Raw genomic sequence first — 18,724 nt, 5'->3', positions numbered from 1 at the left:
ATTCTGCCTAGTGCAGCTTTATGCTAGGTCATCTACAAGGTGGAATCACTGACCAGACCAAGAGGGCATATTCCACAAGGCCAAAGCCAATCAGGGGATCTCATAATCAATGTTGTCATTTTAATAGCCTACACAGATTTGTTTGGGAATATGCACCACTAACTCACATTATGAACTGAAGTGCCTTGAGGCACGTATTGCATCACTACCTAATCTTGAAGCCATGTCAACACCTATAGTTTTAACACCATTGTTGTTTCAGTCGATATCGTTCTTACATGGGGCGTGGATACGTTTGTGTTTAATCAAATAAACACAAACTAATTGGCACACAGTAAACCTGGGGGTCAGGTTGTACTCCAGTATGGGAGTACTGGTGGGTTTCAACAGCTCCAGGCAAACTATAATTAAGCTGCCATGTGGAGTCTGCTGCGTTCACTGTACTTGATGGGTACTTGAAGGCGACAGAGCACATACACAATACCCAGTGAATGGGAGGAGGGGGGGGTTGGGGTTGTCAATCGGGGCCCACGGCTCAGTTTTGCCCCAGGGCCCTTTACAGTGATGCTTTAATAGCGTCATGTATCAGTTTCACTGGGGCCACCCCCCATGTTAAATATACACTCATAGTCCTGTACAGTATTTTTAGGGTGCTGTTATCTACTAAGTCAAGTTCACAGATGTTGTATATAATTTGTCCATGTCTTGTAAAAGCAGGTACGGTGCAGTATGTCTGATAAAGGGGCACATATGACGAGAGCCCTGTGAATTCCTCCTTTCAAAAGGAGAATAAGTGTGCTAATTGTGTCCACATATCGTTAGGCCCAAGGGTCTGCAGGACTGTAATTGCATATGAGCAAGTCATTTATTATGACTTGTTTATGAGCTCAAAATAGGATATGAGCCGGGGCCATGAAGTGCAGAGCCCCAACACAGACTCTCACTTAGAACAAGTGTGGTATTGATGAAGAAGGCCACAGGAGGGAAGGATCAGGGAGGTAATAATAATCACTGAAGCCTGTCGGAAACATGGAGAATAAAGTGACCTATATTCTTAAAAAGTGATTGATGACACAAACTTATAATTAAAAAGGTACATTTGATAGGTTATCAGATAGAGTTTGACACCTGTCAAAGCTCCAGAACAGCTGCTAAATAGACGTTGCAGTGAGATTATGTTGTCAACTGCTGTTCCCGAGGTCAAGAATGAACTTTCAATATCCTTTTTTAAGCCAACACGGACAAGGAGCCCTTCAAGTGCAAACAAAAACAAAAAATGAAATTTGAACATCTACAATTCCATGGCAACCAAGCAAACTCCATCGGCTGACAAAGATCATGTGATATCAAAAAAAAAAATCAAAAAAATTCCAGAACAGCAACTAAATGGACCTTGTGGTGAGATTATTTTGTCACTAGATAATTTAGTTTTTTTTGTGACAAAATCATTTCAGGATCTGGTCATTTCACATGCTCATCTTGATTTTAGACATGACATTTACGCATTTATGGAAATATAAATAGTATACATTTTTGGAAACTAACCATGTTTTGAAGCGTGGGAAAGTAAACACTGAGAAGGACAAATGATCAGTGATTGTGATCAGTGAGGGTTGTTATTTGAGTCTGTGAAATTTTAGAATATACTCTAATTTTAATTCTTATTAAAGGAAATGTACTACTATAAAGTAGGGATGCACCAATACCGATACCGGATCGGATATCGGGCCGATACTGACTCAAATAGCTGGATCGGATATTGGTGACAATGGTGCCGATCTATTCAATTTTATATTTATACAATTAAATAAATGCATATCTATGTATTTATCGGTCACATTTTGTTTAACAAAGTTAGGAAAGCAACGTTCAAGTCAAGCCTTACACATAACAGAATGATCCCAGTCATTTCCACACAGTGAGGCATACACAGTTTATTAATCGAAGTCTGGTTTCAGTTCGGTACTCCGTATCCCAAAAGCAATACCCAAAGCCCGGGTATCAGTATCTGGGACTGAAAAAGTCAGATCGGTGCATCCCTACTATAAAGAAACACTGTGAGGCTGAAACTTAGTGTCCTTCTGGCTGTGGAAGTTTTGCTTCAACCTTACAGCTCAATGAAAAATGCAGCTAATCTGGCATTGCATTCATTTAATCACTTGATGAGATTAATTAAATTCCTCAAGTATTTCACCGCTCTACCCTAAACACAACTGCATGTGAACTATAGCCACGGATTGTGTGTGTACCAAAGTTTTGACTCCAAGCGTCACTGATTTATCTGAAGAACCAACAGTATGTTAGAAAGTCATGCTATTGATATATTGAGTATAGGGCTGTGTACTGACAAGTATCTGTCGATACGATACATATCACGATACAGGTGTTAGTATTCAATATATTGCGATACTGTAAGTAAGGCGATATATTGCGATTTTTTTAATCAAATTTTAGGAAAACTTCCATAATATGAAGAACACACCCCCATAAACATCAAATCTGAGTAAAAAAAAACTTCTGCAATCAGAACAGTGGGAACATTCACAGTGGGCATTTATCCCAGTCCCTATAACATCCAACATCATAGCACTACACTGAGAGGGTTCATAATGTATCTTTGCAAATGAAATAAAGTATTGGCTGAGTTCATCTTTGCATGTAAACTATTAATTACAAATCGATAGTGTTTTTGAGAATCGATACAGGATTTGATTTTCTAACATTGAGGATAATAACCATAATAACCTGCATTATTAGCAGGTTCCATTGCTGATGCTGCTCAGGCTGCTTGACAGTACACAGTTATGACAGCCACTTGTGATGATGGACTATATGTCTGGCTGATACTGTGTGGGGGGGTTGTTAGTAATGGTTTGCTTTATTATTGATAACCAGGTGTTCTTGCTGAACAAGAGTCTAGCAGTGAGCTTATAGCTTAGCTGTGCTCCTCACACACACACACATAGCAGGCTAGGCTACATTTAGTGGACTAAATGCAGCAGTTTGGGGTGTCATGCTGAGAGACTGGGAGCAGGCCAGAGACACATACACCAAACACACACCGCTGCTGACACATCTGGACGGGACAAGGTGGGAAGAATAAAGGTGACTGACATGGATGAAGATGGGGGGGGGGGGCGGCAGCAGGCAGGTTAACTCACGTAGTGTTTGGACGGATTGCGCCTCTTCTCCACGTCCACGACTTTGACGTCCAGCACAGTCCGGAACTGCATCTTGACCCTGCAGAGGCTCTGCATGAAGAGACAGACAGACAGACAGGCAGCTGCTGCGGCTCCAGATCAGATCAGATCAGATCAGATCAGGCTGTCTCTAGTAGCACGGGAGACGGAGCACAACGCTCATCGCTGTGTCATGTTAACAATCCAGCGGTCCATTAGGAGATCGGCTCGGCTTCAGACTTCCTCCACTGACGCAACGACCATCAGACCATCGATCGATCTGATCAGGAACTTATCGATGGCGCGTTAGAGCATGCACTGATCCCCTCTGGGTGAGACAGACACAGACCAATATATCCGAGCAGAGAGCGGTGTTCACGCTGCCTTTAGTCGCACACACACACAGGCTGGACGGCGCGGCACGGCACGGCACGGCGCGCTGTTGAAGGCGGTCACCTTAAAATAGAAGGAAAAAAGTGCAGCTTGTTCCTTTGTGTCTGATGCCAGCTAGAGGAGAACTACAGGAGCATGAGCACACCTGGAGGTTACCGGTGCTGGCTGAGCTGAGCTGAGCGCGAGGAGCCGGTAGAAACCCCCCCCCCCAGCGCCAAACGCCTCCTGCGTTACAGCACGCGCACTGAATTTAGGGAACGGAGTGGGATGGGCTTCACGCGCACGTCCTCGAGGCTACTTGGAATAAAGCTAGTGGAGAAATATGTTTGTCTGTGACTTCCTGCACGAGGAACGTGCTGTTGGTGTGACATCATTAATGAAGCAGCGGTTGTTAACCAGCCGGGTTTATAGTCTTCTTCACTCTGTTCACTCATGTCATATTGTCTCTCCGCCTCCTCTTCCTCCTCCTCTCCTCCTCCTCTCCTCCGGGCTCCACAACTTCTCCTCCCCGCTTATATGACAATATGAATCATTTATTTTTAGGTCTGAATTATGTGCATTGTTACTTTAAATGTTCTTAATCCCGCTCTGTCTGCACAACAAGAGGTACAGCGAGATATAACGGGATCTCCGATCAGTTTATTCTCACTCCAGTCTCTTTCCAGGCTCTCTTCAGTCTCTGTCTCTCTCCAGTCTCTCCAGTCTCTCTCCAGTGTCTGTCTCTCTCCAGTGTCTCCAGTCTCTCTCCAGTCTTTCTCCAGTCTTTCTCTAGTCTCTCTCCAGTCTTTCTCCAGTCTCTCTCCAGTCTCTCTCCAGTCTCTCCGGTCTCTCTCCAGGCTCTCTCCAGGCTCTGAGTCATGAGCAGCTTTCTGGCCGGAGACACGGGCTCAGCAGCTGGAGATATGGATACAGATGTTCCACCGGGCGACCAATCAGCAGCAGTCTGCTCTACATGAAGGAGCCAATTAACGACCAAACACTGCCCCCCTGTGCACGCAGCAGCAACACAAGCACGGTGGCAAAAGAAGCCCATTTAGAGAGGGGACTTTTGTCCTTTTTATTTAGTTCAGCAAGATGTGGTTTTAATGGGCTGTGTAGATATATCTTTCAGATGTTAATCATGTCTCAAATGGCTCTTTATGGTGTTAATTATTTGTTTATTTGTTATGCACTTTGAATGTAATGTCTATATTGTTGGTTGTCTGTATGAGTTGATGAGGTGGCAAATGAGTTTTCCCATTGGGGATTAACAAAGTTTTGTAATCTAATTTGATCTAATCTAAAATGCATTAAAGCTTCAAAATTCCATAATAACCTTTCAGCATGTTGTAATCCAAGTGTTCTGAGAGAAAACTAGACTTCTGCTCCTCCTCATGGCTCTGTTTTCAGGCTTTAGAAAATCTAGCTCGTGATGGGAGACTTTGACCAATCACAGGTCATTTCAGAGAGAGAGCGTTCCTATTGGCTGTGCTCCGGCTGGTGGGCGGTGCTTGGTATTTCCTCAACTGATCTCAACATAGCTGCTGGGTCACAAACTTTCTAATTTTACAGCTAAACAGTACACTACAAGATGTTTCTGAAAACATCTGAGGAGAAAAATAGGCATTACAGTAACAGAATATTGATTCATATTTGATCAGCGTTGCCTAGTTTGACCGTTTGGTTGGAGTTCGCGAGTGATTGACAGCTGCTCAGAGACGGCAGGCTCTAGCTCGGCTCTAATTGGTTGTTTTCCTCTGGTCTGTGAAATACTGCAGATGCCATTAGGAGCACCGGTGGACACAGGAACATGATTTTTTTCAGATTACTTGTCTCATGCACATTACTGTATATGTCAGGATATAATGACCGTTTTATAAAAATAACTTTTTTAAATCATATTTGCCTCCATTTCTACCCACTGCAGTGTTAAGTCCCTTAACACAGGGGTTCTCAAACTGTTTGGGGCCAGAGACCCCTTACAGGGGAGAACATTTTCCAAGGACCCCATCATAGTCATAACACCAATGAAGCATAATGCTTACTACAATTTGTACTCTCATTGGAAATATTTGTATTCACAAACTTTTCAACCTTAATGCGTCAGACCTGTTTATTCCTGACAAACAAGAACACATTTCAATTTGAATCATGGAGACACGTGACGCATTTTGGTCTCCCGTCCCTGTTCTCAATAAAACCAAACTCGATATGACTGTTGTCATATTTCCTCAATAGAGTGCTCCAGTGATGACGTATTTCTGTAAGCCAACCAGGAAGTCAGCATCACCCTGGGTTACCTCGACAAAAAGCCAATGGGATTTTTGGATTGGGTTTTGGATTATTGCAGAGAATAAGCTCCGCGGCAAACACACTTTTATGATACTTAGACATTTTGTTCAGGATAATCTCCATAAATGAACACCACTTTTATGAGTTTTGAAGAATAAATGTAATCACCACAAGTAAAAAGCTAACGTTAGGCTATAAACAAACTACACCACGGTCGCATGAGCGCGAGTATACACCACGAGGCTGTAAAGGAGGACGAGTCAGCGGGATGACGTTTAGTCATCTCATTTAGCCGCTTGTAAGCAACCTCTTTTAAGACACATAAAGGCTTCAAAATTCACGAGTGGGGTGTTTATTGATGTATTTTATGTCGTAGAACAAAATGTTAAAATCTCTTCAGCTTGTGTTATCCACAGACCTTATTTCAGATATCCAACTAAAAACCCATTCAAATAAAACATTGATCGGAAGTACTAAAATGCAAACTCATTTCAAGGTTTTAGGACTCATTCCTGTAGCACTCTATTTAGCTAGTTTGTGCTTAGTATCACTTGACAATGTGGACTGACTCAAATAGTGTGTTCCAATCTGCATACTTCTGTACTTACACTTACTATTTTGAGTGCATAAGTGCGTTCACACTGGGAAATACAGCAAAATGCAGTGCACTCAAAGTACCCGGATGTTGTACTCAAAACGGTCAAATCGTTGAGTGTGGAACGCTGGACACTTTCCACACTCAATAGTCGCCATCTTGGCTACGCAGCGGAAGGGGCGGGACCACGACCACTATTCAAACATACGTAGACATACGTAGACACATCGTAGGCGCAGGCGACGACGTTGGAAACGTAATTTCCACTCTGCTTTCATTTTTTTCAGAAGATATTTTGGCGGGTAGCGGGTAGCGAGCCGTGGTGAAATGTTGCGATCGTCATTTCTGGTCAGTGCGCCACAGAGTATTCAATTTGAGACGACCCTACACCGTTGAAATTTACGCACTACTCAAGTGAGTACAGAGTGCACAAGGTGCACTACACTGAAGTGTACTTCTGGAAGTACGTGGATTGGAACACACTCAAATATTTCTCCATGCTCGCTAGATAGCTAGCTGGCTAATAAGCTAAGCTAAGCTAAGCTAAGCAGCAGGAACGGTTTGTTGCACCCTGAGTAAAGTGACTGATTCATGACAGACTGACTTGATGCGTCACAATCATATCAGAGTTTCTATTGGCCCCAAGCTAATGTGGGTGGACGTAATGGACACAATAGGCTTACCCCCCCTGGGGGTCCCTGGACCCCACTTTGAGAATCAATGCCTTAACAGAGCATTACTAAGTCCAGATCAGTATCTTTAAAGTCACTTGTGAACTATTTATATTTTAATGACTTCACTGTAACCATGAGCCCAAGGCTGGAATTCCAACAGAGCAACGGCCCCAGGGGCCCAGGACTCCAGGGGCCTTGAAAGCTCCTGCCTACTGTGTGTCCACTGCTTTGTTGTAATGTAATTGAATATACATATGGGAATATGCAAGGCAGATCCTCAGCGGGCTCAAAGACCCAGAGTTCATAGTGAAGCAATTTATCTATAGCTATATATTCAATTAATTAATTAATACAACATATAATGGAAAGGGTTTTCAGACAAATCATACATTTGTAATTAAAGGGGCACTCCACCAACAAGTTCAGTTGAGTTGTCATGATGAGTGCTACTCAGCATGTATGAACAACTGTATTTTTTCTGTAGCTCTGCAGGGAGCTTTCTGAAGTCTGAGAAAAAAATCCTGATTCTCAAATTGGGCTTGGAGACTACAAGTTTTTAAAGGAGCAGTGTGTAGCATTTAGGGGGATCTATTGGCAAAAATGTAATATAATATAAATAAGTATGTTTTCTTTTGTGGATAATAACCTGAAAATAAGAATCGTTGTGTTTTCATTACCTTTCAAGGAGCCGTTTATATCTACATATGGAACGGGTCCTTTTTCTATGATTCCAGCCCAGAACAGACAGACCTAACTCTGGCTCTAGATAGGGCCATTCACATTAACATGTTTTCTAGGGCTGTCAAAGTTAACGCGATAATAACACGTTAATGCATATTTGTTTTAACGCCACTAATTTGGTTTTCGCATTAAAGCAATAGATCTTTCGGAGGATGTAGTGGGCTCAGATTTAAAGCTAGAATGACGATATCATACGAAACTATAAAAACCTAATGAATCCATCAGTACTGACCATGTCATGCTAGCTTGTCGTGAAGGAGGTTAAATAACGCTCCAAACTTGTGCTAAATTTTGGTGATGGTGTTTGTCATGGCCATTTTCAAAGGGGTCCCTTGACCTCTGACCTCAAGATATGTGAATGTTAATGGGTTCTATTGGTACACACGAGTCTCCCCTTTACAGATATGCCCACTTTATGATAATCACATGCAGTTTGGGGCAAGTCATAGTCAAGTCAGCACACTGACACACTGACAGCTGTTGTTGTTGGCTTATACGGAAACTGCCAAAATCAAAAACAAATTAGTAAATAAATAAATGACTCGATAAATAAATAAATGTCATTAAATGTAGCAAAAATATTAAAAATAAATGTCAAATTAATTGTTTAAAAATGTGACAAATTGATATTTTCTTTAATTTGCTACTTTATTTTTTTATTAATTCCCTTATTTATTTAGTGTTTAATTTCCCCTTGTATTTATTTACTTTTTATTATTTTTTAACTTCATTTATTTATTTTTGCACTATTGTTTTATCTTTTCCTTTATTTTTGTAATTATTCTTAATTTATTTATTTTTGCAATTATGTCTTATTTATTTTATATCTATTTTTAAATGTATGTATTTATGCATGTATTTATTTATGCACAATTTTCCCTTTGCATTTCACCCCTTACTTATTTTCCCAAACCTATTTATTAGTGTATTCTTTTCTTTATACATTTCTTTATGCATTTCTGCCTTGTTTAACAAATGAGGGGGCTGTCATTTATTTATTTATTCTTTTATTATTATTATTATTATTATTATTACCATATGCGAATTGATGACCCAGGAGCCAATTATGTACCCCAGGGCTCCCTAGAGGGTTAATCCAGCCATGCATGAGCCTTGTGTTTGTTGCCTGGTCTGATATTTATACATATCATACATATTTACAACAGTGGAAGGCAAAGTGTTCCTGAACGCTTCCCTGATGTCCATTTCCTTAGGCATGGCTTAATTTTATAAGGCAAACATTTATATAAAACGTAATATTTAACCATAGCACACTAACACGCAGTAGTAATTCAAAATACAAATATAAGAAATAAACTCTCGGCAACTGCCACACTTTGACAACAGTCATGATGAATAAAAGAATACAGATGGCATGATTTACATAAACGTATTGGACGCTCACATTTTGGAGCAATAAGCCATACTACACATAGTATATCCAGTAATGCTGGGCTTCCGACCCCACCGTGCTGGAGTTAAAACGCAGTGTAATGGCTGTCGCTGGTGCTGACGATGTCACTGTTGCACTCCAGTGATTTGAGGACCAGCTCCAGTGCCGCCTTGCTCACGTTGAGGCTGTAGCGCTGCCTGACTGCAGACAGGATGTGCAGGATGTGGCAACCCTTCTCTGCATCTACAGGCACAGACAGGAGGAAGCTACTGTTAGCACACAGAGACTTGAAGGGAATACTTGAAATGAGGGATTTATGGAGTTTAGTTTTTCCAATATTTCCAGAAGATATTTAGCATTCTTATTGGATTTATTTTTTCACAAAGATCTCACAGACTGACGAGAAATCTATTTCACGAGCAGCATCACACAAAGACATCTGCTCTATGGTGAAAATGAAGCCCCTGACTGAAGAAGTGATTGGCAAGTGACATACAGGTGTGGTTGTTGTGCTAATTTGATATTTGACAAGCACATAAAAAAGCTTTAATTCTTGATTTCTTCAACTGAATGATAATTACCGCAACACACTGCCACGAAGGAGATTGTGACAATGAAACTAAAACTGCAGTAGGTCAACATTAAAAGGAATAGTTGGGATTTTTTTAAGTAGGGGTTGTATGAGGTTCTTATCCATCGTCAGTGTATTACCTACAGTAGATGATGGTCAGCACGCCCCCAGTTTGGAGAAACAGACAGAAGTACCAGCACGGGAGCAAAATATTGTACTGCTGTGGCCGGGGTGGACGTTATGTTGTGAGAATTTTCACAGCTTTTCTTGCCGTCAGACAGCCCTTTCCGATGGATGGGGAACTGAAACCCTTATCGATGCTCTCTTCGAAAGCCACCAGACTCCATTGACAAAAACAACAATTTTACCTCGCAGAACGCAGTTGCTGGTCTACTGCTGCCTCCATCGGTTAGTTTGTTTGCGTTATTGCGTGACTTTGGTGAATCCAAACTAACCCTTTAAAACACCAAAGTCACACAATAGGCAGCGGTAGACCCAGTGGGCTACCCCCCGGGTCAGGAAAGTGAAGCCAAAGCGGAAGTGCCTTAATCCTGCATTCTTTCTAATAGCCAGCAGGGGGCGACTCTCCTCTGGTTGCAAAAAGAAGTCTGATTGTATAGAAGTCTATGAGAAAACTTCTCACTTCATTTATTACCTCAGTAAACATTGTAAACATGAGTTTATGGTCTCAATCACTAGTTTCAAGCAGCATGATGTTCATATAGTAAATTATGGTCCCATTTAGAGTCAGATAGACCATAAAGCAGGGGATGCTTTAGGGCGTAGCTACCTTGCGATTGACAGGTCGCTACCACGGTGTTGTCCGGTCTGACTTTGAAGAGAGAATAGATAGCGGCTTCAGCTCCCCATCAGAAAGGGCTGTCTTATGGCAAGGTAAAGCTGAGGAAATATTCTACATATAGAGTACACTTAAACTAATATTGATATTTTTAGGTGTCTAATATACATTTTGCTACTGTCCCCGTCCACAGCAGTACATTGCTTTGCTCCCGTGCTGATATTCCTGTCTGTTGCTCCAAACTGGAGGCGTGCCGACCATCATCTACTGTAGGTAATACACTGAGCTATGGATAAGTACCTCATACAACACCACTTAAAAAAAAAATCTAAGCCATCCCTTTAATCAAAAGCTTGATACTTAAAGAGCAAAAACAGGAAGTGTACTTACACTTCTCTCTCTTTGAGTCCTCTCTGATAATGTCTTTGACAGCTATGAGTAGATCTTTGTCATGTGCGGTCACCTGGTGAGGAACAACAGCATGAATCCTCTCTTTGAGAACCTACTGAATTGGGGAGAATCTATCGAAGATTTCTCTGCTAATTCTCACATGATAGACTTCATCCTGGGATTTGACTTTGCGGTACACGATACCCTCGTCCTGTAAAATTTGCAGGGCCTCCTTCAGAAGCTGGCGTAGTTGCTGGCATCCAGATGGACCCGCCACAGGCTCCTTCACAGCAACAGACAAGCATGATAATTAGGGCTGTCAAAGTTAACGCAATTATAAGACATTAAAGTAAATTTGTTTTAACGCCGCTAATTTCTTTAACGCAATATGCTATTTTTAGGTTGTAGTGGGCTCAGTTTTAAAGGTAGGGTGAAGATACTGGTAAAACTACTTCGCCAAGGCCGAAGGCCTAGGAAGGAGGTTATGTTTTCACTGGCGTTGGTTTGTTTGTCTGTTAGCAGGATTACTCCAAAAGTCCACAATGGATTTCAATGACATTTTTTGGAGGAGTCGGGTGTGGCACAATGAACAATCCATTAGATTTTGGTGGCGATCCGGATCATGATTTAGGAATTTTTTTTAAGGATTCCGACCAGCCAGAACATTGAGACCTCTGGGTATAACACATGCGCAGTGTAACTGATGACACGTTGATCATGCATAACCCCGCCTCTTTCTCTCTTCAGAGAGAGAGCCGGGGGGGGATGATCCAAATACACGTGGAGGATGGCGCAAGCTGAACGGAGAGGGGGGGACAATCGTACTCGGGCACCTTGGCAGAGGTCTGCGTTCTCCGAGTGCCATTCTAGTTTGAGCATATTGTTTAATGCTAAATGCAGTACCTGTGAGGGTTTCTGGACAATATCTGTCATTGTTTTGTGTTGTTAATTGATTTCCAATAATAAATATATACACACATTTGCATAAAGCAGCATATTTGCCCACTCCCATGTTGAGTATTAAATGCTTGACAAATCTCCCTTTAAGGTACATTTGAACAGATAAAAAAATGTCCGACTAATTTGCGATTAATCACGATTACATAATTTATTCGACTGACAGCCCTAATGATAATACATCAGAGCTGAATTTAAGTTGTATTTGAAATGGCACAAGCATTAACAATGTTTTTTTCAAAACACCTTACCGTCATTAAGCGTGTGAAGATGGGATAAAGCATTAAGCAGACACTGTGCAGCATCTATTACTGTTTTTCTTGCCTTTTGTTCCTAGATTTAGATCTCCAAATAATGTTCTGCTATCAAATTGCACTGCTATGTGGAAACACCTTAGTGTGATGACATCTTGTCGAGTTTTGTGGGGAAGAAGGAAAAACCAAAATGTAGAATGAAATGTCAAATCAAAGAATACAAATTAGCTTCTATGCTACAAATCCAATCATGGCTGTTTTTCTTTACTCCGTTCGTCATTCTCACCTAAGAAGGACACTTCAAATACAGTCTGACGTTTGATTTTCGTTTCATCCCACCACCACCACCAACACAAACTTCAAAATGAAATGGTTCCAGTGTTATTATTCAGGCGTACCTGGTCTGCTGATGCTGTTTGAGGCTGGCTGGAGATCAGAGGCTGCAGGAGATCCTGAACATCATAGGTTCTGAACCGGGTCACCGACTTCTGCTTAAAGAAGTCCTTGATGGTGTTTGTCGCCTTGCTGAGGGAACTGATGGCCGAGTCTCTGAGCAACAGACAAAGAACAGGACCTTAATACAATTCATACTAATGCTTAAATATATGTTTAGAGAGAACTGATCATTATTGAGTCAGGTTCAACTCTGACAGCTTGTTACTATTACTTTCATAAATGTCTTAGGATGCATTCGATTGTTTAGTTGTTGTTTTCTTCCTGTCTATCTATATTAAAATTAGAGCTTGCTTTCATTGTTGTTCCACGTAAAGATAAAAATTGTTGATATTTAATGCTTTTTAATGGCTACTACCTGCTACGCCTGTTTCACTACATCTTGTAGTAACAGTGAAAGTTTAAAGGGCGACTGCTGTTTTATATGTAAGCCCACAAAAACTCTCAGCGTCTTGACGCTCTTCGGTGCTAGCTCAATCTTGGAACCCATCGGCTATTGGGCTGATGACGATTTAGCCTCAGGGGACAACGGCTAATATTTCGGGGGTTCCAGTGTAGTATCAAGTGAGTAACAGTGGATTCTGGCGGATCTTACCACGGCAACATGGCGAACGCGACAAATAGCAGTCCATGTGGGTGTGTTCGCGTTGAAAGTGACCAATTATAAGAGGGGCAGTAACTCCCTTGGTTTCCGCCCCCCAATCTGTCAAAAGTCAGCTTGGTTCACGCCAGCAGGATTCCACTTGGAAAGCAGAGTCACACGTGAGAGTGTGTACACTCTCCAGCGCTCGCAAAGCAGACGGTCTCTCTCGTGTGGTGGCACCTCTGTGCGCTAGTTCTATACACTTGCAGGTGCCATTCTTTGCCTCTCCCTATGTTGCTTCTCGCGCGCAGCTGCCTGTACATGAGCCCCCGGGAAGAGCGGCAGGGTTTGAAGCAAATTTTTGTAGTGGCCAAACAGTGGAGTTACAACTTCCGTGTCTGTCACGTGATGCCATTGGGCACAAAGACTTTTTCCCCATAGACTTACATTGGGAAGCGACATCTGTAACTCAGCAGATAATTTTTTTGAGGTAAATCAAATTCCCAGTATGAACACTTGAATAGTCCTTATTTAAATCATTAGGTCTTAAAAGTCGTAAAATGCAGTAATAGCTGAATCCAGAGGTATTTTCCTTCCTCCGTTCATGTGAATGAGACGGGAGGCGGAGTTAAAGGAAACGCTACTGCGCCTGCTCTATGGGCCCAATGGATGAGGAAGATCCGGGTACTTTATCACTCGGCAGTCGAGCCATTTTGGCCTCATGCACCACTGAGCAACTCTCATAGGAATGAACGGGAGCCCGCCTCCAACGCTGTATCCAGTTCTCTTAATACATCCATGCCTGTACAACTCTTGATTGTAAAATTGGTGCGCTGGACTTATATTGTTTATATCCGTGCATGTTTTATCGCGCTCGTGACATGACATAAATCTGATGCCATAGTTTTGCACCGTTTGAACTCTTTTTTTTTTTTAAAGTTATTTTTTTGGGGGCATTTTCCATTTTTATGACAGGACAGTGGATAGAGTCGTGAAAGGGGGGAGAGAGAGAGTGGATGCGGAAAGGGCCACAGGCCGGATTCGAACCCGGGCCGCCGCGGTCAGGACCAAGCCTTAATACATGGACGCCCGCTCTACCAACTGAGCTAACCCAGGCGCCCTGAACTCTTTTTTTAAGTCGTTGCACCCCCTTCTTCTGCAATGATTTCATGGCACCCGATTGGAGTATTGCTGCCACTAACTGTTTATCTTGTTGAACCAATTACTAATATTCATTGGTGGGTGGAAAATAACCAATTTCCTGGAACATCGGTTAAAATTTACAATAATTTGGATAGAAACCTGACTTCAGTGTTGTAATCTACTGTAATGGTACGTTAAAGGAGGGATGTTTGTACCCCGTTGCATTAGGTTGCAGCTGGAATGGTTTGTCATAGCACTGCCTGTAGAGCTGAGGAACCTCCATCATCCACGCTATCTGGATTGCCATCACTGGGTCATTGACTTTATCTGGGAACACACACAGACACGGATACACACATGATGAATGGGCAGAGGATATAGATGCCGTGTACTCTCAAATAAAGAATGTGCTGTGTGTGCGATTGTGTGTGTGTGTGTGTGTGTGTGTGTGTGTTTGTGAGAGAGAGAGACACGTTTTGCCATCATAACACGAGACTGCAGTGCTAGGATAAAGGATGTCCTTGCTAGGCACTTGCAGAGTGTGTGGGTAGGGGACTGTGTGAGCAGATGCATGTTCTTGTTTGAGCATTTGTAGTTTCTAATGAACCAGTGGTTAAATGTTTATATTCTTGGATATTGACGATCTTATTCTAATGTAGCTGGTAGTGGATGGTGAATTGCGATATCAAACTGCCAGTGTGGCCTGAAGAGGACAGTCCTCTGCACTCACAGTAGGTGGAGGCCATGATTTCTCTCTGCTGCCTCGACGTCTTCACCGGTCCTCTGACTCGGAGCAGCTCTCCGATCTCCAGACGGCAGCGGCTCTGCTGGGCCTGTCTCAGCTTCTCCACTTCAGCGACTAGGTTGAAGCCTCCCTGAGCCCCATCACTGGTTTTACCCCCTGCTGGAAATGACAAATGAATATAGGATATTACACAACAGTCCTAAATAAATTTATAAAAATTAATTTGTGAAGCGCCTTTGAAAATAGTTTAAATAATTTATAGGGCTGTCGAAGTTAACGCGATAATAACTTGTAAACGCAAATTCGTTTGATCGCCACTAATTTCTTTAACGCAATCAATCTTTCAAAGGTTGTAGTGGGCTCAGTTGTAAAGCTAGAGTGAAGATACTGGTATCATATGAAACTAGAAAACTTGAGGCAGGGTTGACGATGTTATCCAGTAGGCTATACACTATTTGTTCTATTGGTTGAAATGGTCTTTACACCCCGACCGCGATCCATTACTGATGAGCTCTGAAAAAGGAGCGGAAAAGAGCTGTCATCTGTAGCTGCTGTAATCCTGTAAAAACATCTACCGATCACTGCCTTGCGTTACACTTGGAAAGAACCAATCAGATGCCTCCCTGCTCGTACTCTACCCTTGGCGTGCACCAGCCTGAACTCAAAGCGCGTCGCCGCCGCACGTTTCCTGGAGAATGGAAGAGAAAAGTCAGCCCTGCAGTAGCACTGCCGCAGTTACTTGTCATGAGGTAGCGTTGTTGAGTTGAGGTCCTCTCTCCGCTCTGTGTCTGTGAAGTAGTTGCGATGGAGCTCCTGGGGCGATAATACTTTCAAATTATGCTGGCTTTCCAACATCGTCGACCCTACATTTAAAAATCCTTTGTACCAACCACGTCATACAAGTTTGTCGTGAAGGAGGTTAAATTTTGCTGCAAAATAAAAAAAACTGTCATGGCCATTTTCAAAGGGGTCCCTTGACCTCTGACCTCAAGATATGTGAATGAAAATGGGTTCTATGGGTACCCACGATTCTCCCCTTGTCGTCTGTTGGGCTTGAGTTTGCCATGTTATGATTTGAGCAGATTTCTTTATGCTAAATGCAGTAACTCTGAGTGTTTCTGGACAATATTTGTCATTGTTTTGTGTTGTTAATACATTTGCATAAAGCAAGCATATTTGCCCACTTCCATGTAGATAAGAATATGAAATACTTGACAAATCTCCCTTTAAGGTCCATTTTGAACAGATAAAAAAAACGTGTGATTAATTTGCAATTAATCAAGGACAATCATGATTAATCGCGATTAAATAATTTAATCGATCGACAGCCCTAATATATATATATATTCAAACTGAATGTTAACATAACTGTGCTTGTTTAGAAGAAAACTCTAAAGGGCACCTTTAAGACAACACCTATATAATGATAAAATTACATTTGGTGATACTGACAATATACTTGTCTGTTATTTACTTGACAAATTAACTAAGGAGGATGCTACGAGGTTCATAAAAGCTATTTCAGATGTAATAATATGGCTGAAGAGCATCTGCTACATAGTGCAAAATGCACTTCTGCTTCTTCTGGTGACTAATACAGAGCATAACTTGCAACCATGCCAACACTGAGATTAATAAAAATAAAAAAACTTACATTTAGTAGGATCCTGCTCTTCTTTAAACAAGTCATTTTTCCAGCACAGGCAGTTTATTACGCCAGTACCATCATCCACTGTGAACAGAAGGAAACGAAATCTGTTTTGTTTGTGAGGAGATTGGGAAATCAGTTATTATTATCATTATAAGTTATTTTGGGACTGTATACAACAGCAGAGTGTGTGTGTGTGTGTGTGTGTGTGTGTGTGTGTGTGTGTGTGTGTGTGTGTGTGTGTGTGAGTTTGTGAAATGTAAACAAGAACTGGGTCATTGTCAAACAGGAGACTTTCTCAATGCATTATCCAGAACATGCAACAATGTCACTCTCTGTAAACACTGCCACAGTGGGTCCCACAATGACTCCCAAAGACAGCATTCACAGTAAGAGTTCTGCAATGTTCTTGTTCCATACAGAGACACATACCTCCATAACAGAAGAAGTCTTCTCTTTCTCTCTTGTAAACCACTGTCCCAAGCACATCAACTTTATAGATCGGATGTAAGTTGTAGAAGTAAATACCTGTGAGACATGGATGGATACAGAACAAAAACTATAAGCTCAAAGCATCAATTATTATCATTGTCAACATCAGATATACTAAAAACGTCTGATAAAGTTGACTAGGAACTAACAAAGTGGTTAGTTAGCTAGCTAGTTAATGTTAGCTAACTTGCTAACATCACATTTCCAGTAACAGACGTTAGTTTGTAAATTGGTTAGTTGGTTAGTTTAGTCATATTATTGTTTTTTATCTTCGGTTAGCTGTTGGCAACAAATATTCAGACATGTTATGTTACTTATGAAGGTTCAAATGCAAAGACAATGATACAGTCAGTGAATGAAACAACCTGTTACCCTGGATGTATGGTTGATACCTGATACTTGTGTGGACTCTGTCATCTGCAGGATGTCTCTGACATACAGCCTGGTGAAGGCAGAAAACATCGGGTCCAGACCCCACAACATCGATGGGGGCTCTTCCGCTGGATCCATCCCAGCTGCCTGCATCTCATCGTGGAAACAAAAGCAGATTATACCTCTTTATTTCGAAGCGGCGAAGAAAGATAGCTAGCTACCGTTAGCTAACAGTGGAGTGTCTTGAGAGGAACCAAAACATTGGTCACGTGACGTGTTGTTAACGCACGTTAAATACGTTTTTATTATAGTGGCTCGATAATATTATGCACGTTAACACATGTTAGAAAAGTTCCAGCTACGATAGTATCAAAATAGTTGTAGGTTTAAAAGCGTGTATATCATTTCACTGTCTGACCGGCGTGTTCGTGTGTCGCAATGGTCTCTGGGACATGTAGTTTCAGGGACACAAAGACTAGTGTTTAATGAGGCGATGCTGGCAGATTGATGCAGTGCAACTACAACGAACAAGTAATACTCAGCAGACTGATTATTTTTCTTGATGAAACATATGCTCCAGTATCGTCGTGAGTGGTTTAAACATCAGTAGTTTGGTCTCCCTCACAGAGGAGGGCAGCAGAAGCCTGATGTGACCGTTAACCCGCCAACTGTCACAGACACGAGGAGCAAGAAGAGAAAGAGCCGCGGCCGCGCGCACTCGGGAGCGCGCACCGACACTAAATCCGCTAGATTACTAAACACCGTCTAAACACCAGGAGGAACGGAAACATAACTGCTTTTAACCGGTTTAAAGAATGTTAATGTCGGAACCAGCTGTGACATTGTTTAGCCTGAAGGAAACTAATGAATAATTCTGTGGAATATAACTATTTTGGAGGACGTCTTACTCATCTTTGTTGTCTTCTGGTGGATAAAGAGAAAGAGCCGCTCCGGGCTGTCGGGCCAGCGGGTCGTCTGGAACTGGAACAACGACGAGCTTCCTTTACTACTTTACACTAAAACAAAGTCTTGTTTTGGTGGATATCACACGCCAGGACACGTCTACTTAAA

At 41.9% G+C, this 18,724-nt stretch overlaps 2 protein-coding genes across 8 annotated transcripts in view; both read right to left on the bottom strand.

Moving 5' to 3' along the window:
• Positions 1-4,246, bottom strand: part of sh3pxd2aa (SH3 and PX domains 2Aa) — a 149,175-nt gene extending 144,929 nt beyond the window's left edge. The window contains exon 1 of one of the 6 annotated variants that reach the window (XM_074631023.1): positions 3,162-4,246. In XM_074631023.1, coding sequence (XP_074487124.1) covers positions 3,162-3,257 — 96 coding nt within the window. In that variant the 5' untranslated portion in view covers positions 3,258-4,246. The remainder of the gene's footprint in view (positions 1-3,161) is intronic. The other 5 variants (XM_074631026.1, XM_074631019.1, XM_074631021.1 and 2 more) reach the window with 5 other exon arrangements.
• Positions 4,247-8,869: 4,623 nt separating this feature from the next.
• Positions 8,870-18,702, bottom strand: stn1 (STN1 subunit of CST complex). Of its 2 annotated transcripts, none has more exons than XM_074631124.1 (10): positions 18,562-18,702; positions 17,674-17,806; positions 17,222-17,317; positions 16,796-16,873; positions 15,127-15,300; positions 14,612-14,723; positions 12,616-12,766; positions 11,167-11,289; positions 11,007-11,079; positions 8,870-9,489 (listed from the first exon to the last, which is right to left on the bottom strand). In XM_074631124.1, the coding sequence occupies exons 2-10, from the start codon at positions 17,804-17,806 to the stop codon at positions 9,332-9,334; spliced, it is 1,098 nt and encodes a 365-aa protein (XP_074487225.1). In that variant the 5' UTR covers positions 18,562-18,702; the 3' UTR covers positions 8,870-9,331. The 2 variants fall into 2 exon arrangements, with proteins under 2 accessions (XP_074487225.1, XP_074487224.1); XM_074631123.1 differs by lacking the exon at positions 18,562-18,702 and adding an exon at positions 18,072-18,209 and having other exon boundaries at positions 17,674-17,800.
• Positions 18,703-18,724: the final 22 nt, after the last annotated feature.

This window comes from Sebastes fasciatus, chromosome 3 (genome assembly GCF_043250625.1).
Source record: "Sebastes fasciatus isolate fSebFas1 chromosome 3, fSebFas1.pri, whole genome shotgun sequence".
Classification (NCBI taxonomy): Eukaryota; Metazoa; Chordata; class Actinopteri; order Perciformes; family Sebastidae; genus Sebastes; species Sebastes fasciatus.
Note: the sequence above shows the minus strand (reverse complement) of the source record. Positions and strands in the feature narration are given on the sequence as shown.

What these genes read in the sequence shown, in the direction of transcription:
- stn1 (XM_074631123.1), bottom strand. Translation starts at nt 18,107, where the DNA reads ATGTCCCAGAGACCATTGCGACACACGAACACGCCG. An exon ending in AATCATGGCCTCCACCTACT is followed by an intron (nt 14,724 to 15,126) that starts GTGAGTGCAGAG and finishes GTGTGTTCCCAG; the next exon opens with ATAAAGTCAATGACCCAGTG. An exon ending in CCCAGGATGAAGTCTATCAT is followed by an intron (nt 11,080 to 11,166) that starts GTGAGAATTAGC and finishes GTTCCTCACCAG; the next exon opens with GTGACCGCACATGACAAAGA.